Source organism: Eumetopias jubatus, unplaced genomic scaffold (assembly GCF_037043125.1).
Source record: "Eumetopias jubatus isolate StellerSeaLion01/CBP00866 unplaced genomic scaffold, mEumJub1_p1.0 scaffold_7, whole genome shotgun sequence".
In the NCBI taxonomy this organism is placed as follows: Eukaryota; Metazoa; Chordata; class Mammalia; order Carnivora; family Otariidae; genus Eumetopias; species Eumetopias jubatus.
Window position 1 is genome coordinate 105742019 of NW_028274813.1, and position 25466 is coordinate 105767484.

At 34.5% G+C, this 25466-nt stretch overlaps 1 protein-coding gene across 10 annotated transcripts in view; it reads right to left on the reverse strand.

The window, feature by feature from the left end:
• DENND4A (DENN domain containing 4A) overlaps nucleotides 1–25466 on the reverse strand; it is a 143911-nt gene that overhangs the window by 61646 nt on the left and 56799 nt on the right. For all 10 annotated transcript variants that reach the window (XM_088024868.1, XM_028099953.2, XM_028099952.2 and 7 more), the window contains exons 4-12: nucleotides 21349–21598; nucleotides 13057–13126; nucleotides 12320–12489; nucleotides 10808–11049; nucleotides 8307–8373; nucleotides 6835–6893; nucleotides 4722–4866; nucleotides 4265–4440; nucleotides 164–264 (exon numbers count right to left, since the gene is read on the reverse strand). In XM_088024868.1, the coding sequence (XP_087880994.1) occupies nucleotides 164–264; nucleotides 4265–4440; nucleotides 4722–4866; nucleotides 6835–6893; nucleotides 8307–8373; nucleotides 10808–11049; nucleotides 12320–12489; nucleotides 13057–13126; nucleotides 21349–21598 (1280 nt within the window). The remainder of the gene's footprint in view (nucleotides 1–163; nucleotides 265–4264; nucleotides 4441–4721; nucleotides 4867–6834; nucleotides 6894–8306; nucleotides 8374–10807; nucleotides 11050–12319; nucleotides 12490–13056; nucleotides 13127–21348; nucleotides 21599–25466) is intronic.

Below are 25466 nucleotides of genomic sequence, written 5' to 3' on the forward strand. Positions count from 1 at the left end.
CTATTCAGCTTCTAACAAATTTTGCTTTAATGTTCACTTACCCTTAAGATTATAAGAACATTTCCCTCAGATAAAATAAACAGTATCCTTTTACAAGTAAAGAAGAGTAATTGGAGTCCTTTTTCATATTAAATTACTTCCTTTAATTAAGTTATATACTTACATTTTGCCAACTGCTGGTGCAAATTATTCAGTGTGTTCATCAGATTTTTACATGGTTTCTTTGGAAGTATCTTCCAGGCTACATTTTTCTTGTCACCAGTTCTGAGATTAAATGACAACAACAATATATTTGTTAGATGGACTTTTTTTTGCTATATATAAAAAAGGGAAAAGAGAGATTCATTGAACAAAAAATAAAACACATACAAAATATTCTAATTAATAGGAGAAAAATACTACAGGGGTAAGTTAGAATGCCGAATATTTAAAAATTAATTTACACGAGGGAAGAACCGTGTATTAAATATAGCTCAAAAATTTATAATTATGGGGGTGCCTGGGTGGCTCAGTTGGTTAAGTGTCTGCCTTCAGCTAGGTCATGATCCTGGGGTCCTGGTATGGAGCCCCACATGAGGCTCCCTGCTCAGCGGGGAGCCTGCTTCTCCCTCTCCCTCTGCCTGCCTCCCCCCTGCTCATGCTCTCTCTCTGTCAAATGAATAAATAAAATACTTTAAAAAAATTTTAAAAAAATTTATAATTATGTTGGTACTGAGTAAATTCCACTTGCATTGGAATCATAATAATCACTACAAACGATATGGTGGTCATTACTCAAAACCTCATTTAAGAGACTTTAGATATCTAAATATTGGGACAATCTTACCAAGTGGAGGTTTCTTTCTTATAGACTCTAAGAAAAAGCACTATGGAAAACTTGAACTCATATAGAAAAAATGAACTGATATCCAGAAAGCTTATCAAAATTCCTGGTATATTTAAATACTGAGTTTCTTAGTTTCCTACAAGTAAAAGTAAAATTTGTTTTTGTTTCAGAAAAGAACTAATCTATAATATTAAATTATTTGGATAAAGGATAACATTCCAAAACACTTTTATAACTATAAAAGAGGGTATTTGCTTGAAAGTGGTAGCTTTGTTTCAAAGACAAACTCCTATACTCTCATTTATTACAATTACTGTAATATGGCCATTCTTCAAACCATACATGGGGTAAGAGAAGAAAAGAACACAGTGATAAAACACCATAAAGCTTTTGGACTTAACTATAGCTTTGTTGATTACATTTCTTTTTTTTTTTTTTAAAGATTTTATTTATTTGACAGAGAGAGACACAGCGAGAGAGGGAACACAAGCAGGGGGAGTGGGAGAGGGTGAAGCAAGCTTCCTGCCAAGCAGGGAGCCCGATGCGGGGCTCGATCCCAGGACCCTGGGATCATGACCTGAGCTGAAGGCAGAGGCTTAATGACTGAGCCACCCAGGCGCTCCTCCATTCTTTATTTAGTAAATCTTTTTTTTGTACTTTAAAAGCCATGAATACTTTTTTTTTTTTTTAGAAAACTTGAAAAATGGAGAGAAAAAGAAGAAAAGTAAATCACTCATGTTCTAAAGACAGTAATAAAGTCCAGGTGTGCAGTGGAAGTTGAAATTTTTTTTTTTATTTTCCCTGTACTTCCCACAGAACAAAAAGGGCAAAATTATCACGTTGGAAACTAAACAAAGAAAAAAGAACGGATGGGGAAAGCTCAGGTTGACAAAGAACCAATGTCTTAGAATCTACCCTATTTTTCCACAAATGAGGAAAAAATACAGAGAGGACAGGGTCAATTGCAGATGTCCTACAGCGAAGGTTATATTTCATTTATAATGTGACCAGGAGCACAGAATCCTGCATTACAGTGAGAAGACAATGTAGAACACTTTTTACATTATTTTTTCTTGGTAAAACTTTGCAACACACACTCCCACTATACCTTATCATTCACTTTGTGCATGTCTGCCTTATAAAACTAGATTATGAGCAACAGGAGAAAGGAGTGTACTTGGTTTGCCTTTTTATTCTCGGTGCCTAGCAAAAAAGGGAGTTCAAGATATGTCTGCAGCATAAATGAAGAGAATCTTGGTATCTGTGCATTACCTCTAATTTCTGTAATTTATTCACTAACTTCCTCCTCTTGCCCTTGATGTCTTCACTCTAAAACTTGGCTGGGTAGGAGAGTCTTATTCAGTACCTGAGTTTGCCTCTATGATGGCCTTCTGCATTTTTATTCACAGTGATTTCCATTTACAAGATTACTATTACATAAATAGCAGAGGTATTGGGTTTGGAGCTGGACAGTGATGGTTTCAAAATCCAGCTGGCAGTATGTGCCTTCTGATAAATTACTTAAAAATCTAAGCTCTGGTTTCCTTACCTGTTAGAGGGGTTAATAAAAACTACCTCACAAAATACAAAGAATAAGATGAGACAACATAGGCGATGCATACATCTTTATGCCTAGTACATACCAGATATTAATTTCCCTTTCTTCAAAAATTTATTGACATGCATAACATACTCTGTATTCTATGTATCTAAGAGAGGGAAAAAGAAACCCAAATTGCATATTCAGAACTTGTTTTTCTTTCAAATTTCAGATTGAGGTTCCAGAAATTCTGGATGAAGGAAAGTGGAAAGCTGTTAGTTCACTAGTTTAGTCCTTCTGTGGGCGATAATAACAAGAAGGAAGACTACTGAGGAGTGCAAATGACTCATGTTTTCTTTGATTAACTCATCGGTGATCAAAACAAAAACATAAAATTAAAAAAATTCTTTTAACAAACTGGAAAGTATAAAAAGAGGGTAATGTAATTTATTACCATAATAAATACAGTATATACTAATTCACCACCCTTAATTTCAATTTTTAAAAGCATTGTGTCATGTAACAACTGGCAAAGAAAAGAGATATTACTTTAACATTTAAAGAATTAAATATTCCTGGTAATGAATGACATGGTCCTGGTAAAGAATCTTTGATTCTGTAAACCCCATATATAAAATGGCTTTTATGCACAAAGTATATCCCATATTTTCTTGGTTAAGTGTTGTCTGAAAAAAAGCTTTTTGACAGCATATATGCTTTATAAAAGAAAAGTATTCTTTTGCTATAATATATCATTTATCATTTTATATATTTTTTATATTATATATTATTTTTTCTGTAACAGAAAACCATTTCTTCTAGTGGTTTAGGCACTTGAGGTTTTGACATATGACAAGATTAGAATTAATATAAGATTATAGTATTAAATCGAAAGGCTTTAATATGAAATATGCTTATTAAAAATGGAGAAACATCTATTGCATATACACATATTTAAGTTGTAAAAGGTGTACCAGCTTTTGGGCTTTACTGATAGACTTATTTTAAGTATGTCCTATGAATGCAATGTGGTCATTGGATCAATTTCCTCTTCCCTGAATAGCTTAAGTATGATTAACTTGAAAATAAACAGTACAAGAGAACTGAATTAAAAAAAAAACTAAGTTTTTTATAGCTCCAGTAGCTACAACTTAAATATTATTACAATAAAAAGAGAGGGAAACTTATAAAGTCCTAATATTCCTCAAGTATAAAGGTGATAAAATCATGTATAATTTAAAAGTTATTTAGAAATTTTAAAGCAGTATATAAATTTTTTTGAAGTATTAGCATTCTAATAGTATTACACAAGACTAGAAATAGAATTGAAATACCAAGTATTAAAATTCAATTTGTGATTTCACCCCCACTCATCTGGAAAATGGAAAATAAATTTTTCTATTTCTAACCTCAATTTCCCTTCTGCCAAATTTTTAAGATTATAATAATGCTTCTTAAATATTTAAAGATCTGAGGATTAAATATATATTTTCTTTACAGTAAAACCTCTCTAATACCCTAAATTTATCCCACTGAACAGTACAAGTTGGGGGTGTCTGGGTGGCTCAGTTGGTTAAGCATCTGACTCTTGATTTTGGTTCAGGTCACGATCTCAGGGTGGTGAGATCGAGCTCCATGTTGGGCTCTGCGCTCAGCATGGAGTCTCCCTCTCCTTCTGCCCCTTCCTCAGCTCTCGCACTCTCATTCTCTCTCTCTAAAATAAATAAAATCTTAAAAAAAAAAGAATAGTACGAGTTGATTCAAAATGGTAATAACCCCAAATATAAAAACAATACAGCTCAAAGGAATTTCTAATTAGCATTCATAAAATATACAATTACATACATATACTATGAAGTTGTAAATTATTGGGTATAGAATCACTAAAATGTACTTACTGAGAAATGGTGTTGGTATCTAGGTCAACACAACTAACATCTGGTGGAGGGTCATAGAGATCAAAATATCTTGAGTCAATTCCTACTATGAATGGACATGGTGCACTCAAGACATCTGCTAAAGCCAGTGGGCAGAGAGGAACATACGGGCATGGCCAGTGGAAAGGGAAAATCATCTTGGATAAACAAAAGATAGGAAAATATTCAAGTGTTTGACACTGAAGCATAATTTATCAGCATACACATAAAACTGTCTTTTAAATATTCATACCTAAAGTCTAACATTTGACAACAAATTAAATAATTATAACTAATATTAATGGTCAGAAAATTAACATTTTTTCACAACATAAAAATTCATTACTCTCTGAATTTTAGCTAAGTCTTAAAGTAGCTTTAAATTAAATGAATTAGGTTTAAAACGAAATTGATTGCCAGTAAGAACTCTGATACTCACAGACACTAATGCTTCTGTCACACTAGTAAGCACGGAAGGCCGTAAGGAATGGATGAGAATCTTATGTTCTGTTACTGCAAAAACCAGTAGTGTGACAGCATTTTCAGGGCCTAAATTTTGAAGTAGTGTTGAAAACTTGCCACCACTGTCAATCCAAAAAAAAAAAAAAAATACAATTAAAAATATTCAAATGCCTCATTATCCAAAATAATGAAAAAAGGTCATGATCAGGGTAGGATTATATTATTTATTCAACTTTAAATGTGACTGCTGCCCTTATGTGTGGAAAACACTCATCAGAAACATGTTACAAAAACAATTAAGTTTTCTGAAGTTTCAAAATTATTCGATTTTTCTGCATTGTATTCAATATGGAAAATGAAAAGTCATTTTTCTTTTCAGAAAAAGATCTGCTATGTAGATAATGTCCAAATAAAGGATTCAATCTATAAGAGGGATGCTTTGGTTGAAAGCAAATTTGTTCAATGGAAGTTTGTTTTTTAATTGCTCATCTTTTATGGTAATTATCAGAAAAAAATACATGACTTACAGGTCTACTTCCCTTAAGGTAAATATACATATTAAAATTTGGATTTACAAATAGATTATCTTTAGTAATGTAATGATAATAGTAATATGAAATCAAGAGCTACCAAGTCAAGTGATGGTATATACATACAAAGCAAATTAATAACCCAAACTGAGACATTCTGTGTGGTAACAAAATACTGAACTGACAAAGTAAGTAATGCAGTAAGCCAATCAGTATGTTGTCTTAACAATGCTAAATAACTGGCTTCACCAGAATTAACTTTTTTTAAATAAAGCAAAACTATTAACAAGTTTTTTGGAGAAATGGAAACATGTCCACAAAAAACTTGTGCATGTTCAGAGCAACATTATTTATTGTAGTCAAAAAGTAGAAACAAGCCAAATGTCCATCAACTGATAAATGAACAAATAAAATGTGGTCTATCCATATAATGGAATATTTGTTGGAAACAGAAAGGAATAAAGTAATGATGATACAACATGGATGAACTTTGGACACACTATTATTAAGTAAAGAAGCCAAACCCAAAAGGTCACATATTATATGATTCCATTTATATGAAATATCCAGAACAGGCAAATCTGGGCAAATCTGTAGAGACAGAAAGTAGATTCATGGTTGCCCTGGGCTGGGGAGCGTGTGTGTGTGTGTGTGTGTGTGTGTGTGTGTGTGTGTGTGTGTGTGTGTAGAAATGGGAGAAATGGGGGGGGCGGGGTAACTGCTAAAAGGCACAGGATTTCTCTTTTAGAGTGACGTAAATGGTCTAAAATTGATTACAATGATCTCTCTATATCTCTACCACTGAATTGTACAATTTAACTGGGTGAATTGTACAGCATGTGAATTATATCAATAAAGTTGTTACCAAAAAAAAAAAAAGCCTCTTGGGTAGTTTAGGATCATTTCATACATAGTCTCAGTCAGTATTTCTAGTTTATTTTCAGCTCAAACAAAGGTTAGGAAAACACTGGTCACTCTGGACCAAGACCTAGTGATGAAATAATCTGCAATTCTTACAAAATTAATGTCAAAGATGGTAGCTGGTCTCCCTTAGGTATGTGCTACAAAATAACTTAATTATATTGTAACTATTTCTCTGCTAGAAAATTACATAGCTAATTACATTTCAAGAAGTGATACTTTAGAAAAAACATATTTCATAATTTCTCTTAACTTCTAAGTGATGAACTACCTTGTTTTATTCACGGTTAGTATTTAGGAGTATCTTTTAATTTGTGTGTTAAATTTAAAATTAATTGCATTTGAATGCTCTTCAGAGGGTATTTAAAGCTAAAAATAATTGTTTTCATACTCAAACTCTCTATATACACCTACTTATGTAATAGTAAGTACTTGATAATAAATGGATACACAAAATACCAAACTATTGTAAAGGTTTTCCTTTTTCCTTTAAGTAAAAGGAATTTAGGTAAGAAACAGTTAAATGAGAAGTATTTCCATCAATATTTGAAATTTTACCTAGGAAAGAGAAAGTATTTGAATGTCACTTTAGCTCACACTGGATTTGGAGAAACTAAGTAGAAATGAACTTCTACTTGCCTTAGTGGAAGAGGTGAAGAAACAGGTTGACTGAGAATCAGATTATCATGTGGTGATAACTGGAAGAAAATTTACAATAAAGTGTTTGAAACATAAAGATGAGCTTTAAAACACTACTTTCTGGTAAAAAATAATATATATATATATATATATATAGGCTAATTATGATGTTCATGAAGTTTCAATATATGCATTAACCAGTATAGGAACTGTTTATATCACTTAGTGAGATCCTGAAAAGCACGTCCTAACCACTGATCTCTTCTAACTACTAACTTCCTACTCTGAATTCTCTTTTCCCCTGATGCCACTTTAATAAAATTTTATTGAAAGACTAAATTATTCATTTAATACCACAAAATCAGGGTTAGCAAACCTATGGTCTCCAGGGCAAATCCACAGGCCACCTGTTTTTATAAATAAAGTTTTATTAGAACACTAGCCATGCTCATTCATTTGGGTATGATCTATAGCTGTTTTTGCACAATAAAAGCCGAGTAGTTTTGACAGAGATGGCATGGCCTATAAAGACTAAAATATTTACTGTTTGGTCCTCAATAGAAAAAAATTGCCAACAACATAAAAGAAATCTTTTATGTGTATTCAAACTGAATTTGCTATATATATATATATATATATATTCTGGCACTAAATACCAAGAAAACATGTGGATAATACAGACTGATTATAAAGATTATTAAAAATGATATTTTTTCTAGATTTTTTAATCTGTATCAATATAATAGTGCAATTGTTTTATCTACATACTTAAATTTATGCATATTTATGCATATTTCCACAAATTTGTAAATACCTATTTGCCAAATACTTCTAATTTTGAATGATACCCCACCCCCATTAAGGGCTGTGATAAATACAATAAGGCATATATAGTGATAATACATAAAAATATTTTCTTTATATAAATCACTTTGTAAATGGTGATTAAATAGGCAGACATCTTAGAGATCAAGAGCACAAACAAAAAAGAAATGTAAACAAAAGAGAAAAGATACAGTCAATTGGGACAAGATATAGGGAAAATAATTTATGTTCATTTTGAACTTTCCCATCACAAAGATATGCACCTTCCCTTCCTGCATAATACATAAAAAAACATACACCTTTTCCTTATATCTATTCTAATAAACTTCGGGAATAAATGCCAAAGGCAAAGACAAACTTTCAAATACTTAAAACAAATTTGGGGGAAAGAAGTCCCTTTTTGTATGTTCAAAATGTCTACTGCCAACTACTTTAACTCTTCAACCTTTTACCTAAGGGGAAACATTAGATGTCTGCCTGGGAGGCAGTTAATAAAACACTAAGGGCCCAAACTCCAACATGAACTACTATCTGATTCTTTTGACCACATTGTTCTTTCCCTCCATTTAAAATTGTTATTCTTATGGTACATTTTGACAGAGCCAAAATAATGATTTAATAGGGCACTTATATCAAGAAAATCATACCTGAACTAAAATCCGTGGTCTCTGAGGAGATGGAAAAGGAACTTTATGCATAAAATGAGAAATATGCCTTAAAAACAAACAGACAAGAACCCAATTGATTCCAAAGTGAATACCATATACTATAAAGGTCAACGTGTCACCACAAGTCCGAGTTGAGTCAAATGCTCTGTGTACTTACAATTTCGAAATCCCTGCTACTACAAAAACAAGTGAACAAATAACACCAGAAATCATTTGTCACATTAAAGTTGCTTCTACCTAAATCCAATAACTTTTCATATTAACAGTTCCTCACATTCAACAATGTTTATGTCATCAATGTCTCAAAAGCCATTTTAACTTTTACCTCTCCCTAAGGAGATAATGTATAATATGTTATAGGGACAGTACCAAAGAACCTAATTCTTATTTTGTTCTTCTCACAGAATGTCATTTTTCCTTGGAAGAACAAGTGACAAATTAAGGTTATCCAATGTTGGGTAGCCAGCAAGTATCTCCTATATAGAAATGAATAAGGTGACCTATTGCTTCACGAAAAATAACTCATAGGGGTGTCTGGCTGGCTCAGTTGGTGGAAAGTGTGACTCTTGATCTCGGGGTTGTGAGTTTGTCCCCCACGTTGGGTGTAGAGATTACTTAAAAATAAAATCTTTAAAGAAAAAAAGAAAAAGAAAAATAACTCATAGTATTATTGCCCATAATTAACTTCAATTTTAATTCAATAAACAAATTAAATTTTAAGTGAAAATCAGAATTTTGTCACCATGTACTTGATAACTTCTCAATACTAAAAAAATTTTTCTGATGAAATAGGTGGTGATATTAACAAATGTGATTTTTTTACATTGATAATAAAATTTATCTACGTTAACTCCATGAACCAGTATTTTCCAAACAACCAGTGTATGATGATGCAAAAATCCTATGTGTGTAAAAGTTCCACCTAGAGTGAGGAAAACCAACAGAGAAAGTTCATTACTAAGGTTTTAGATTGCACACTGTGAAAAACCTTTTGTCAAGTTTTGGTGCAATATCAAAACAGAAAATCCACACAATAATCTTAAAAGGCTTTTCAAATGTTCTCCCTTTTCCACCTACATACTTGTGTGAGGCCAGGTTTTTTTCATATACTTTCACCCAAACAATTTCACCCAAACAACATATTGTGATAGACTGAATGCAGAAGCGTGTATGAGAACCTTGATGTGTTCAGTTAGGCCAGACACTAGAGATTTGCAAAAATGTCAGACAATGTTACTCTTCTCACTAATTTTTTTTGAGAAGTTATTTTTCAAAAAAAGATACTTGTTAACCTGTAATTATTTTGGTATATTATTAAATATTTTCTCCATTTTAATTTCTATTGTAGTAAATATTGGCAGATAAAACACATGAAGAAAAGCTCTTTGGGGGTCCTCATTTTTTAAGAGTATAAAAGGGTTCTGAGACCAAAAAATCTGCTAACTGCTAGAGTAGAATACTGAGAGGAGAGTAAAAAAATATATATATAAGAAAAAATTAGAGTAATATTGTACACTGAATGTTCTTATGATAATTCACTTCCCAAATGTCACGGGGGTCAGAGAATTCTGCTTAAGAATACAAAAGAGTTTAAGTAACAGATGGTATAAAATAAACAATAGTCAAATAGACAAGAAGATATTTAGATCTCACTTGCAACAAATTTTACTGCATAAAACGTTATTCAGTTTTAGTGATTTTAAAGTAAATCACTGAGGGGCGCCTGGGTGGCTTAGTCGGTTAAGCGGCTGCCTTCAGCTCAAGTCATGATCCCAGGGTCCTGGGATCGAGCCCCACATCGGGCTCTCTGTTCAGCGGGGAGCGTGCTTCTCCCTCTCCCTCTGCCTGCTGCTTCCCCTGCTTGTGCTCTCTCACTCTCTGTCAAATAAATAAATAAAAACTTTCAAAAAAAAAAAAAAGTGAATCACAGAAATTTTAAAAAGAATAAAGAATGTGTTTATCTAATTTTTCTTTAAATTCATGATATCTAAAAATAGTAGGGAATATTTTTAAAAGTTCATAATAAACCCAAATTATTTGAAAAATAAGAATTACAAAACTAATTAAAAATTGCCAAATAGGATCTCCAAACTTCACAAGAACTTCAAAAATGAGACATTCATTTCATTTTGTTAAGAGATAAAAATCATTTAAAATATGACTGTGGGGCGCCTGGCTGGCTCAGTCAGAAGAGCACACAACTCTGGATCTTGGGGTCATGAGTTTGAGACCCATGTTGGGTGCAGAGATCACTAAATACATAAATAAACTTTAAAACAAAATAAAAATAAAATAAAGTAACATGACTATAAAAGTATAATAGAGAAATACGACCTGATTGAAATAACTAAACTTTTTTTTCAAATAACTCTTAAAAAATCTAGTTTCCACATAAAATTTACTGAATTACCATTACAAACATACCACCCATAATGGAAAGATCTACCAAACTTTGAGTGAAGAAGGCTTCTCTAACTTACTTCTCAATTGGAAGGACATGAGGTCCAGAGATAGAATAACGATACAGAAAAGTCAAAAACTTCCTGAATGCATCAAAAAAAGGCCAGTGAGAAAGAAGACAGATGCACTTATTAGTGTGAATTGTTCTGGAATGATCAGATTTCCCATCTGCTGATGATGTTAAACCCAAAAGAAGTCTCTGTTTTTCTGTGAGATTCTCCTCAGAGTATGGTTCATAAAACTGAATAGCAGCACCATAGACCTGGAAAACAAGTAATATATTTAATAAATACACCTTACATCATTTATTCAAATCACATAATTAAATCTTTAATGGATGAGCCATTATGAGCTAGACCATTATGAGCCATTTACATGCCTACGAGCCAGGGAAGGTGCCAGGTACCAGGAACACAGCAGTGAGCAAACATCACTGTTGCTTTCTTGCAGTACATTAAAACACACACACACACACACACACACACTACACAGTGCTACTCTCACATATCATTATTGAAAAAAAAGGTGTTTTTAAAAAAAATTTTTTTTAAAGATTTTATTTATTTTGACAGAGAGAGAGAGAGACCGCGAGAGAGGGAACACAAGCAGGGAGAGTGGGAGAGGGAAAAGCAGGCTTCCAGCGTAGCAGGGAGCCTGATGCGGGGCTCGATCCCAGGACCCTGGGATCATAACCCGAGCCAAAGGCAGATGCTTAACAACTGAGCCACCCAGGTGCCCCCCCGCCAAAAAACGTGTTTTAATTAAACTGAGCTTGTTTTCTGAAGACTGAAAGCAACTGTATCAATATTCTCTACAAAAAAGTTACTGAAAAGGCGCCTGGGTGGCTCAGTTGTTAAGCGTCTGCCTTCGGCCCAGGTCATGATCCCAGGGTCCTGGGATCGAGCCCCAGATCGGGTTCCCTGCTCAGTGGGGAGTCTGCTTCTCCCTCTGCCTGCAGCTCCCCCTGCTTGTGCTCTCTCTCTCTCTGTCAAATAAATAAATAAATGAAATCTTTAAAAAAGAAAAAAAAAGAAAGTAACTGAAAATAATTATGTAGTAGAGAGTGAGACAGAATTTTATATAAGGAAATATATATTCCAGCTTCAGGCAATTCACTAAATTTCTCTGGACCTCAATTTCCCAATCTATAAAATGAGGATGTTAGACTAGATGATTTCCAAGGTCCTTTCTAACTATAGTAGTCTATAATTCCAAATAGCTTTGCATATTTAATAATGTCTTTTATATTATTCTCAAAGCTTCTATATCACAGAAAGTGAAGCAGTAAAGGGATCATCATTTGATGATGAAGAAAATCTTTCACCATATTCACAAAAAAGCATTGGGTATATGGGACAGAATGAAAATTCTCTTTTCCTTTATCTCTGTATATAGTTATTTTAATCAAGTGGAAGAAGTATGTATAATAGATTCAATTTAACCAGTTATTTCTACTATTGCTTACATTATATAAAACTTAAGACTTGATAAGATACAAGAAATTTGTTGATACTAGTTAAAACACACAGTACCTTTTCAGCTGAGGCTCCAGTTAACACAAATGTAGAAAATACAGGGAGAGGGTATTTGCTATTTGGTGGCCAGCATTCAATAGTTGCACCCATTGGTAAACAAAATAGGGGAACAGATTCTGGGAGTGAGAAAGATTCATAATCTTCTTGAGGATATCTACAAATTAGACCTATAAAAACAATTTTAAATATTAGGTCATCAGCTCTTGAACTTAGGTGCTCATAATATGAATGATGCTAAAATGCCTTATTATTTAACATATTTAGTAACATTACATTACATATATGTTCATCAAATAACTGAATGCTTCAGTAGGATACATCTAAGATTTTAATCCTCAAACATTATAACTATTCATAATAACTAATTAATATTTATCAAGCTTCATCCATGAAAGCTAAGTAAGACAAACAAGAAAAGATTATTCTGAAGAAACATACACAAATACAAACACAATCCTAAAATTTCAGTTTGTGGTCACACTACCTTGAAGCACACGAATATACTAATTTTTTGGAATACTTGTCATGGTTAGGGCAGCTCCTTTTTAAAATCAATCTTCCATTAAGTACCCAATAAATGTAAAGATAAGATAAAACAGGAAAAAAAAAAAAGACATGGGTTGTGGTCCCAGTCCTGACACTAACACATCGTAAGACAGGGGTTTTTTCCTTAAATTTTACTGGCCCTCATAATACATATCTATATTAAGTATTCCATGAAAAATTATACTTACCAGCTTTGTAGGATATAGTGTTAGTCTTTGCCACTGATTTTTTATAACATAAGTATACTGCAGATCCCCACTGAATTAAAAAAAAGGAAATATAATTTCATTTTAAAAGGTAGTAACTTAATAAAATGGCATCTCTTTGATATCTCCAGTATATATTATCTAAGATGTAGTAACAGATTTCTGTTAGGTATTTTTAGTTGGTTATTTTACCAGTATTTTATTGCAGTTTTTGCCTACTTTTCTCTCAGAAGTGATATTTAATGTTGCTTGCCCCTTGTAACAGCAATAATATGACCCTTTAAAATAACTAAGCCATAACAATTTAGATTTTATTCTAACTCCAAACTTTGGGCAGAAATGATCAAGAAATATCTACTCATGGGTATACCGGTCTTTAGATTCCACAACCTCTTTCCAATATTGCCAGATCTTTCTCCAGCTCTTTATACCAAAACTGAAGAGTTAGAATTTGCTATATCCACTTCCTTGTTTCCCATTCGCTCCGGAACCCATTCCCAATCAGGTGTTAATCCCACCCTTCCTTAAGAGAACACTTGAACAACTTTAATGATGCCAAGTCTAACAGTTGTTTCCTAGTCTTCATCTCATTTAACCTCAGCAGATTTGGATACTACTAACGACTCCCTGAAACATGTTCTCATCTTTTGAGGCATCACATTCTCCTGGCACCTCCCCACCAAATCTCTGGCCACTCCTCAGTCTCCTCCTCTCTCTTTTCCTGATCATTGAATGTGATCTCTCCTTTTCTTACTGTAAATGATCTCATTCATTCAGTCCCATTGTTTTCTATAACAGCTTCTCCCAAAGGAGTCTCAAATTTCTAGTCCCAGCGCAACTGAGATGGGGAAACTGTGGGTAAAGCAGACTGGGGGGTGAAGAAAAGGAGTTCACTTTTAGATGTGATAGGTTTGAAACATCTATTAAACATCCAAAGCGAAGAATCAAATGGAAATAAGGCGAGAGGTTTGAAGTGGAGACTTAACTTGGGAGATTCACTACTTGACATTAGATGGTGACAGATACATGCACACGGCACACTCCCTCCTCACCTCTTTTAGGTCTCAACTCAAAGGTCACTTCATTAGAGAGCCCTTCCTTCAACATCTTATGCAATAGCAATCTTCCCTCTACCCTCCCCAGTCCCCCTGATCATCCCATCTTGCTTTTTTCTCCTCCATAGCACTTACTACTGTGTGGCATATTGTATATTTTCTTACTTATTATCTGCTTCCCACCACTAGAATATAGGTTTTATGATGGTAAGGGCTTTGTTTTGTTCACTGCTGTATCTGTAGCACCGAAAACAGCGCCTGTTATGTAGAAATGCTTAAAAAATATTTGTTGAATGAATGTGAGAGGATGTATTTGTGCACACATGATGGAGTACCCACACGAGCCAGTGTGTGGGGACCAATTCACAGCACTGAAGACAAATATATGGAGAAAATTAATTTACTTTAAGAAATATTTTTAAAAGATTTTATTTATTTATTTATTTATTTACTTGAGAGAGCGAGCACGTGTGAGTGCACACAGGGAGGGGCAGAGGGAGAAGGACAGAGGAAATCTGAAGCAGACTCCATGCTGAGCACAGAGCTGGATGCAGGGCTGGATCCCATGACACTGAGATCACAAACCTGAGCAGAAATCAAGAGCTGGATGCTTAACTACCTGAGCCACCCAGGAGCCCCAAGAAATATTTTTAATTATTAAGAGACTACTATAACAAACACCTATATACTCATCCCTTAGATTTAACAAAGGTTTAATAATTTAACATATTTGCTTCAAATGTTTTAATTCATAAAGAAACAAAAAAATTACAGGTTTAGCTAAAGCCTCATCTTCCATCCCTTTCTGTCCTCCAGAGTTAACTACTAGACTGGAGTTAGTGCATTTCATTCACATGCATTTAAAAACTTTCTACTACATCTATAAGTATATATTATTCTTTGTGCACTTTTTAATTTAACATAAATGGTGAGATGCTGAATATATGCTTTTATGGCTTGCTTTTTTTAACCCATTAATATGTTTTTGGGATAATTAGTAAAGTTGATAGAGATCTAATTTCTTCATCTGAACTACTGGGTATTATTTCATTAATAAATGAACCACACCGTTTATTTTAATCATTCCTCTACTGATAGACACTTGGATTATTTCCTTTTTTGGGGGTGGGGTTATTATGAACAATGATGCAGTATGTTGACTCCTCATCTAGAAATTTTTCTTGCTTTCTTAAACATTTTTCATGTGTCTCCAGCAAAGTAGTATGTTAAATTGTGCTTAGGACATTCAATTATGCTCATTGCTGTGTTGGCATTTTATTTTTATAAATGTTTTAATACTTTTGCATCAAAAGAATGGATGTATAGGGGCGCCTGGGTGGCTTAGTCAGTTGAGTGACTGACTCTTGGTTTTGGCTCAGGTCATGACCTCAGGGTCATGGAATCAAGCCCCATGTCAGGCTCCGTGCTCAGCACAGTCTGCTTGAGATTCTCTCTCCCTCTCCCCTTACCCCTCTTGTGCACACTCTCTCTCAAATAAATAAATCTTAAAAAAAAAAGGATGTATATAAAAGTCAAGTGGATATTATGAATGTAGGCAAACTAGACGTTTAGTTTCTGAGGTGTGTACAAATATATAAATAAAAGACCTTCTACCGATAGGCCCCAACTCCAGTTCCTAATAACCAATTTGTAAAGATAACAAAAAACCCTCAATGATAACCTTTGTGATGATAAGAAGGGAACTACATGACCATTGGATATGGTAGAAACCAAAACAAATATTCTAAAATAAAAAACAGGGACTTAGAGATAACAGTAAAAGTTATGGAGCTCTGGAGGAAAAGAACCATGGATATCAAAACTAAAAGAGGGTTTTCTGAAGCTTTTTATATACAAGGTTCAGTGAAAAAGAAAGTAGGAGGAACCATTGTTCTGGAAATACTTTAAATGTTTAACTTATAAATAAAGTACCCATATTGTGGTTTACATGACAAAAACATACTTTCAGATACCTTTTTTGGGGGGGGGATTAGGTACATGATTTAATTACTTGCTTAGTTAGTAACTCTACTTTTTTAAAAAAAAGGTTTTATTTATTTACTTGTCAGGTAGGGAGAGAGAGAGAGGACACACAAGCAGGGGGAGCGGCAGGCAGAGGGAGAAGCAGGCTCCCTGGTGAGCAAGGAGCCCAATGCAGGACTCGATCGCAAGACCCTGGGATCATGACCTGAGCTGAAGGCACACGGTTAGCTGACTGAGCCACCGAGGCATCCCTATAACTCTATTTTTCTAAATAACCTTGCTAGATCAAATACTGACATTCTTAAAAGGTTGTAAAACAAGAACCATTTGCAAAGAGTTTAATACTCTCAATGAGTCAAAAACTGAGGAGATGGGGTGTCTGGGTGGCTTAGTTGGTTAAGTGACTGCCTTTGGCTCAGGTCATGATCCTGGAGTCCCAGGATTGAGTCCCACATCGGGCTCCCTGCTGAGCAGGGAGTCTGCTTCTCCCTCTGACCCTCCCCCCTCTCATGCTCTATCTCATTCTCTCTCTCAAATAAATAAATAAATAAAATATTAAAAAAAAAAAAAACTGAGGAGATGGTCCCAAATTTGCCAAAAAGCTAGCTTGTGAATCAGAGCACCCTGACTAGCATTTTTGAACCACCTGAGTACTTTTAAGTTCTCTTTTGGCTCTAAAATATGCTTCTCCTTTAAATCAATCAAAGTTCAAATCATTTAAGGCTTACAGTCCAAAGTTAAAACTCTTTCTATAAGCTTAATGGGAGGGTGGGGGATATTCCTTTTGAGGCCAAAGCCGTAAGCCTGGTACAAAAATCATGTAGGAATTTGAGGAAAGATTCAACACACATATCATATCCATTAGATTGGTTTTTCTTTGTTTCCCTGGCTTAGAAACCTAGTAGATGACTTTCATTCAAGCTACCTAATCTTCAAAAACAAGAGTCAGCTACATAACTATGGCTGGGTATTATCAACACATCAATAATTTAATCCTAACCACTTCCTGATTCTTTATATACACATTAGACAGACATGAACATAAGTTTCCTATATTGCATGTCTATTTTAAATTTTCTGAAAGGTAAGAAGTCCTTGTACATCTGCTCCAAAGAACTAAATTTGCTTTTACTACCTTATAGTTGATGGAAACAAAGATTATAAATAGATATAAACCACAACCCATTGCTTAATATTTCTTAAAAGAATTTAGGAGGAGCTTAAACACTGGGCAAAAATAAAAATAAAAAAGTTCTTCCTTGCTGAATGTCAATTATATTTCAATACAACTGAAAAAAAGAAAAATTCTTCCCCAGACATTAAATACACATAAAAAGGACTGATGAAGCACAGTTAACCAAATGTATAGCTAGCATTTATAAACCACTTACTGTGTACCAGACTCTATCCAAAGTTATTTAAAAATATTAATTCAATGGGGGTGCCTGGGTGGCACAGACTGTTAAGCGTCTGCCTTCGGCTCAGGTCATGCTCCCAGGGTCCTGGGATTGAGTCCTACATCCAGCTCCCTGCTCAGCAGGGAGCCTGCTTCTCCCTCTCCCTCTGCCTGCCGCTCCCCCTCCTTGTACTCTCTCTCTCTCTACCCTTCTCTGTCAAATAAAAAAAAAAAAATTTCATTGAATCTTCACAAAAAGCCTATGAAATAAAGTACTACTTTATTCCTATTTCATGAATGAGGAAACTGAGGCACAAAGAGTCAAGGAACTTGTCTAAAACACATCATCTGGAGTTCAAATCCGTAGTTTAGATGGAGTCCATTTCTGTTCATACTATGTTACATTCTTCTTTCTTCTTTTAGGAGAGAATAAATGCTTTCTGACAATACTGGGACCAATGTTTCAGGATAAGGAAAAGCAGAAACTCCTATCTCTGGTTTCAGTTTCAATGCAGTAACTCTACCTTGAACACCTTGATTAACTAATAAAACCTAGAAATGGTTCTGATGACACTGTCAATTTACTTTGAATCAAAAACCAACACATCCACAAAATAAATGGAAAATTCACTAATGGGAAAACGGGAAGTCCTGTGAGCCTGCACAAACTTGCTCAAATACCACACCAAATCTAAAATGATATTAAGCTGGACATCACATCATAGAAATTCAAAAACCTTTCTTGCCATCACTCTCAGTACCACGTAAGGCCTGTAAACTCTTGTTTGCTACCATGATCTTTTTTTCTCCAGCATAATCTCTCCAACTATCACCTGTCATCACCAAGCCAAAATAATATGTAAGGATGGCATGAAAGGATGGGGCATTTTATATATAAATGGCTATTGACAAAAAAATGGTCATCTAATTAGGTGTTGCATTGCTGCAGATAATTTGTTTAGGATACAAGTTAGATACTGTCAAATATCCATTTTTTGAATTACCTATTTAAAGATTTTATTTTTTTTTAAGATTTTATTTATTTATTTGGGAGAGAGCAAGAGCGAGTGCTCAAGTGGGGTGAGGGGCAGAGAGAGAAGCAGACTCCCTGCTGGGCAGGGAGTCCAATGTGGGGCTCAATCCCGGGACTCTGGGATCATGACCTGAGCAGAAGGCAGATGCTTAACTGACTGAGCCACCCAGGCGCCCCCCTATTTGAAGATTTTAAACAAATACTGCTACTACTTCAAGTTGCAGATTTTCTTAAAGAAAATCTGGGATTGGAAGATGCTTACAGGTAACAAGCTAACACATACAGTACTTTCATATGCGTACTGGGACACAGTTCTAAATTCATTTAATCATCATAATACCTTATGAGTTAGATGCTATTGTCATCCTCACTTTACAATCGTAAAATTGATGCATAGAGAGACTAAGTCACTTGCCCAAGGTCACAGGTCACAGAGCCAGTAAGTGTCAGAATTAGGATTCATATCCAGACACTCTGGCTCCAGAGTCTGTACTCTGACACACTGGGCTATACTGACCTTAACCACTACAACACAAATCTATTTTACTATCTTACTGAGGGAGTTCAAAACTTTTTCAGGGTCTCAAAATCTGCACTGTATCCAGCCACATATCAATACACTTCAGTTCTTCCTCTTCTAGCTTTATCTAAACCTTCAGTGTTTCTCATGTTGCTAGCTTACAGAAGAGAAAATAAATAATTTAAAAAATCAGCTTCCCATAAAAATTTAATAAATGAGATGTGTATAAAATCTTTTAAATCTTAGCAAAGTATTCATTTACATAGTTATAACAGGACAATGTACATATCTGCTCTAGGATCTTTAAGAAATTAAGTTTGAAAATTTGTGATTAAAAATCCAACTATTGACGGTTATTTTAAAAAAAACCTAAAACCTCTATATTTTGTTGGTAGGATATAAATTGGTTAAATCTTTGGGGATAAAAATGTTAAAAGTAAAGCTTTGATCTACAAATTCCAGGATATAAGGAAATAATCTAGCAATTCAGTATAGTGTTTTGGAGTTTGGTTCTAGAGTTCTTAGTTTGGGTTTGAATCTTGGTTCAACTGCTTATTGAAGGTGTGACCTTGGGCAAGTAACAGCCTTTTTAACTCTCAAATTTCCTTCTCTGTAAAATGGAGGTGGGGGGTTGGGGGTAGGGTGGGAAACACCATTCAGGGTGGTTGTATTAACTGGGTTAATGGATATGAAATACTCAGAATAGTGTATAGCACGTAAGAGCTCAATAAATGTAAATTATTCCATAGAAAATTTAATTGTGACTATGTTCATAACAGTTTCGCTCATAGTATAAAAAATTAGATCTAAATGTCTTACAATAAAAGTTGGAATAAATAAATTGTGGCAACATCCATTTAATTCAGTAGTATTCAGTCATTCGATACTGTTGTTATATATTAGAAGATGCTCAACCTCCACAATAATAAACAGGACCAGGGTTGTGGCAATAGAGAGGGTGAGTAGTGTGGTCAAGTTTAAGATATATTTTGAAATTAGAGTCAACAGAATTTACAAAAGAAAAGGAGAAGAGAAAGGTTAAGGATTACTGCAAGGTTTTTAGTCTGAGTAACTAGAAGAGTGGAATTTCCATTTGCTAGATGAGCAGGACTATGGGCTAAACAGGTTGGGAGAGGCACACGAGGAGTTGAGTTTTAGACATGTTAAATTTTGAGATGATTTATTCGATAAGATGTCCAAGAAGAGATGAATTACAGAGGTCCAAGCTAGACACACAAATTTAGAAGCCAACCACAGATAACCTGTATTTAAATGATTAAATCATCAAGGGACTGAGTTTAGATGATAAAGATAAATGGTCTGAGGACTGAGCCCTGGGGCACTGCATTGTGTAGTGGTTAGGAATTAGCAAAGGCAGAAAGGGAATGGGGTAAGGTAGGAGGAAAAAGTAAGAGAATACATCTTATCTTCCTGCCACGGTTTCAAGAAGGAAGAAGTGATAGCTATGTCAAAACCTACTGAAAATTTACAAATTAAAACCACTGGATTCAACAAGAACAATCTTGGTGGCATGACAGAGACAAAAGCCTAACTAGAGAGTCAAAATGAGGAAGAGGACAGAATATAGTCCCCTCTTCTGAGATGTATTGAAAAGGAGAGCAATGAAATGAGGTAAAGAATGGAGGTGCACACAGGGGTCAAGAAGTTTTGTAAAGATGGGCAATATTGCAACATGCTTTGCATGCTGGAGGAAATAGTCCAATAGAGGAAGAATGATGGTTCCCAAAAAAGTAGGAAGAATTGCTGAAGCCATGTCCTCAAATAGGTAAGTATACAGCATCTAGTGCACAAGTATAGGGATTACCCTTGGCTAGTGTGTTACATTTCCAGTAAGGGAAAAAAATATGCTTTTAATTAGAAAGCAAGCAAGAGAGCAAACTTTTTGTACAGCTCCTTTTGAAAGTACAATTGAAAGTACAACTAAAGTACTTTTCCAAAAATAAAATATCCAACATCTTTAAAAACCTATTTTTAGGGGGTGCCTGGCTGGCTCAGTCGGTTAAGCATCTGCCTTTGGCTCAGGTCATGATCTCAGGGTCCTGGGATCAAGCCCTGCGTCTGGCTCCTTGCTCAGTGGGGAGTCTTCTTCTCCCTCTCCCTCTGCCCCGCCACCCCCCTCATGCTCTCTCTCAAATAAATAAAATATGAAAAAAAACCCGACAACATATTTTTTAACTCAGTTATTATGTTACACTGTTTTTCAGAGATTTTAAATTATGCTCTTCTCATCAGTGGCTAATTTTATCAGTACAAAAGAGTCACTTACCATACTGTTATTGAGATTCTTGTTGACTTTGCAAAATGTGTGTGGTGGACTTTCTCCTTTACTGGGTACAATAATACATATGTCCGTGACAGCCAATGTATTCTGAGTCATGTTTTCAGAGGCTCTTCGGAAAGTGATATATATTTTTTGTGATGAGGTACTACCACTAATATTTGCAGGGCGTCCGTAGGGAGTACTCTGAATAATTTCACATCCCTGTTTCAATCTTTCTTTCCAGTCATACAAAACCCTAAAAGAAAAATACATAAATAACTACACAAATGCAAAACATCTTCAAACAGATAGGTAATACTGTCAGGTATCATAAACTGATCCTTAAATGTAGCAAATACTCCAATCTTACTGCAAGTTTGAGTTGCACTGTCCCATATAAGACTAAAGGAAGAGTGGTTTCCCCACCAAAAACTAAAATAATGTAAGGAAAATTCAGATTATCTTTTGTGTTTGTTAGCATAAACCACATATTGGCAACAAGTAAGTGCAGAGGCACTTGCTTTAGCATTCCATTTAATAGATTCATTTATTTATTTTTGTCTCTAAAAACAAGCACCTTCTTTAGAAAAAGCAATTTTATAATTTAGTCAAAGTTGAAATTTTACAAAAGGCTCCTTGCCAAATATTATAGAACCTGCATGCACACTTTTATCTCCAAATGCTCTCTCAAATTTAAGAGACAGCTATAGGTTTTCAAAGGAGAAAATAACCTCAAATCCATCTGTAAGCAAAAGGATGGGTGAAAGACATTTCTTCTTCTTTTTTTTATTGTGGTAAAATGGTAGGCTTTTATTAATGGTCAGTCCAGCCATCCATTCATTAAATCCTCTAAGAAGTACATTCACATACAAGGAAAACATCATACTGGAATAATATTAGTCTATTCCCTCAGAGAATTCACTGATTTGTATTTTACTGCTAACTCCCTGGCATGAGGAAAAAAAAAAAAACTTTAAAGCTCTACTATATTGTGTTTCTGCATTTGCTATAAAAATTGTTATAACAGGCAATATCCTCAATATCAGTATTTCCTTTTATAAAATCCCATTATTCAAATAAAATTAAGTGCCAAAAATTGGTCAAATTATTTCTTTCTAATATAATTTTTAATTTCCCTTTTTGTCATGGCTGTCAGCAAACTTAAATTTTTCTTTCAACATTTTATTTTGAAAATTTAGGGCTAAATTTGATGCTTAATCATAGCAACTATATTTATCCTAATGTTAACTTAAATGCTTACTCCTCCTCCTCTTTTTGATCTTGCTCTCTGTTTTTTTTTTTTAATCTTTAAAAAAAGGCATTGTAACAGAGAAAAGTTAGACACATCTCAATCAAATTTCTACTACCTGTTACTAGCTGTATTCTCTTAGGCAAATATTTAATCTCTCTGAGCCTTGTACTAATCAGCTATAACATTCAAAAATCAAGGGGTGCCCGGGTAGCTCAGTTGGTTAAGCGTCCTCAGGTCATGATCACAGGGTCCTGGGATCAAGCCCCACGTCAGGCTCCCTACTCAGCAGGGAGTCTGCTTCCCCCCTCTCCCTCCACCCCTTCTCCTGCTTGTGCTCTCTCGCTGTGCTCTCTCTGTCAAATAAATAAATAAAATCTTAAAAAAAAATTTTAAAAATCTAACCCACAGGATCTTGAGAGAATTAGATAAGAGTATAAATAAGGCCTCCAAAATAGTGTCTGGAAAACAGATACTCAATTGAAAACAAGAAAACAAGAAAACAAAATACAACACAAAACAAACCACCATTTATTACCTTGAATTTCTTAAAGATATGGAATATAAATACATTTGAAACATAAGATACCTGTTTTCTTTAATCAGGTATTATGCTGTTATATATATTACTTGTGTTATTATTTTTTATTTTTATATTGTTAGGAACTTTTCTTGTCTACCTAAACTAAGCTTTTCAAAGGCTCTTAAAAATGTTGCCCTATCCTCCACAATGACAGAAAAGGGGGATATTTATAAGAGTGGTTAATTTATTTATTCCAGTTTAAGCCCTTAACTATTGGAGAATCCTTCCTATACTTGGAAAATTCCTCATCTCTAAATTAGGAAATTCCAACATCCTAACAAAAATCTGCAAGATTCCCTTCCTGTCATCCACAATCTATAATTCTGAGGATGATCAGTGGTCACAGGAGCAAATTACCTAATCTTTTGAAAAGAAGATCTATAAGAGACTCTTAACTATAGAGAACAGACTGAGGGTTGCTGGAGGGTAGGTGAGCAGGGCATGGGCAAGGCAGATGATGGGTATTAAGGAGGGCACTTGTTGGGATGAGCACTGGGTGTTATATGTAAGTGATGAATCATTAAATTCTACTCCTGAAACCAATATTACACTACAGTCAACTAACTAGAATTTAAATAAAAACTTGAGGGTTGCCTGAGGGGCTCAGCTGGTTAAGCATCCAACTCTTGACTTTGGCTCAGGTCATGATCTCAGGGTCCTGGGTTCAAGTCCCATGTCAGCCTCCCCATTCAGGGGGGAGTCTGCTTGTCTCCTCTCTCTGCTCTCTCTTTCTGTGTCTCTTTCTTTCAAATAAATAACTAAATCTTTAATAAAGAAATAAAAACTTGAAACAAACAAACAAAAGACCTAACAGCTGGCTTACTTTCCCAAGCCATTTACTAAATACATTAAGCTTTATAAGAAGCAGTATAATAGGGCTTCTGGGTGGCTCAGTCGTTGAGTGTCTGCCTTCGGCTCAGGTCATGATCCCAGGGTCCTGGGATCGAGTCCTGCACTGGGCTCCTTGCTCAGTGGGGAGCCTACTTCTCCTTCTGCCTGCCACTCTCCCTGCTTGTGCTCTCTCTGACAAATAAATAAATAAAAATCTTAAAAAAAAAAAAGAAGTAATATAGTTGCTGTTCTGAAACCAAGTTAAAATTACTAGAATTCCTTCATGAAGAGAATAAAAATTGATTTTTGATACAAAACATTAGATGATAGAATTTTTAAAGTAGAAGAGATTTGAGGAACTTTTCCAATTCATTCTATCTCCCCTCAGGCATTAGTAAACATGACTGTCCACTTTCAGACTTAATATAATAGGAGATGGAAATTTAAAGCCCATTCTGGTGACATCAGTAGGGATATTGATATCTTCTTTATTTTTAACTCAAACATTCCAAGTTAAGTGCATGCTCTTTTGCAACTGAGCAATGAAAACAAGAAGGCTAATCTTTATTTCTTATAAACTCTTTATCGATTTTGAAGACATTAATATTAGAGCTACCTGTAGCTTTCCTTAGGCCTTTTTCTTTGTTTTTCAGTGGGAATCTTATTTTTCTATCATTAAAATATTGTTCCTCTTTTGCTCCATATATATATATATTTACATTTATATATTCTCCTTTTGCATATATAATATATATTATATTATATTATGTATATATAATGTCAATTTCTGCAAAGATTGGGGTTCTTTTTAAAAGATGAATATATATTTTATATATATGTAAGAGAGAAATATATGAATGTAAAGATACATATATGTAAAGGAGAAATATATAAATGTAAAGATAAATACATATACATATATATATTCATATTAAAAAGAACCCCGATCTTTGCAAAAATTGACAAGCTGAGTATCCAAAAATCTATAAAGAATTTATCAAACTCAACACCCAAAAAAACAAATAATCCAGTCAAGAAATGGACAGAAGACATGAATAGACACTTTTCCAAAGAAGACATCCAGATGGCCAACAGACACATGAAAAGATGCTCAACATCACTCGGCATCAGAAAAATATAAATCAAAACCACAATGAGATACCACCTCACACCAGTCAGAATGGCTAAAATTAACAAGTCAGGAAACAATAGATGTTGGTAAACTTATGCTCCATAAGTTTTGGAGCATAATAAAGGGGAACCCCTTATACTGCTGGTGGGAATGCAAGCTGGTACAGCCACTCTGGAAAATGGTATGGAGGTTCCTCACAAAGTTAAAAATAGAACTACCCTATGACCCAGCAATTGCACTACTAGGTTTTACCCAAAGGATACAAACATAGTGATCCGAAGGGGCATCTGCACCCCAATGTTTATAGCAGCAGTTTCCATAATAGCCAA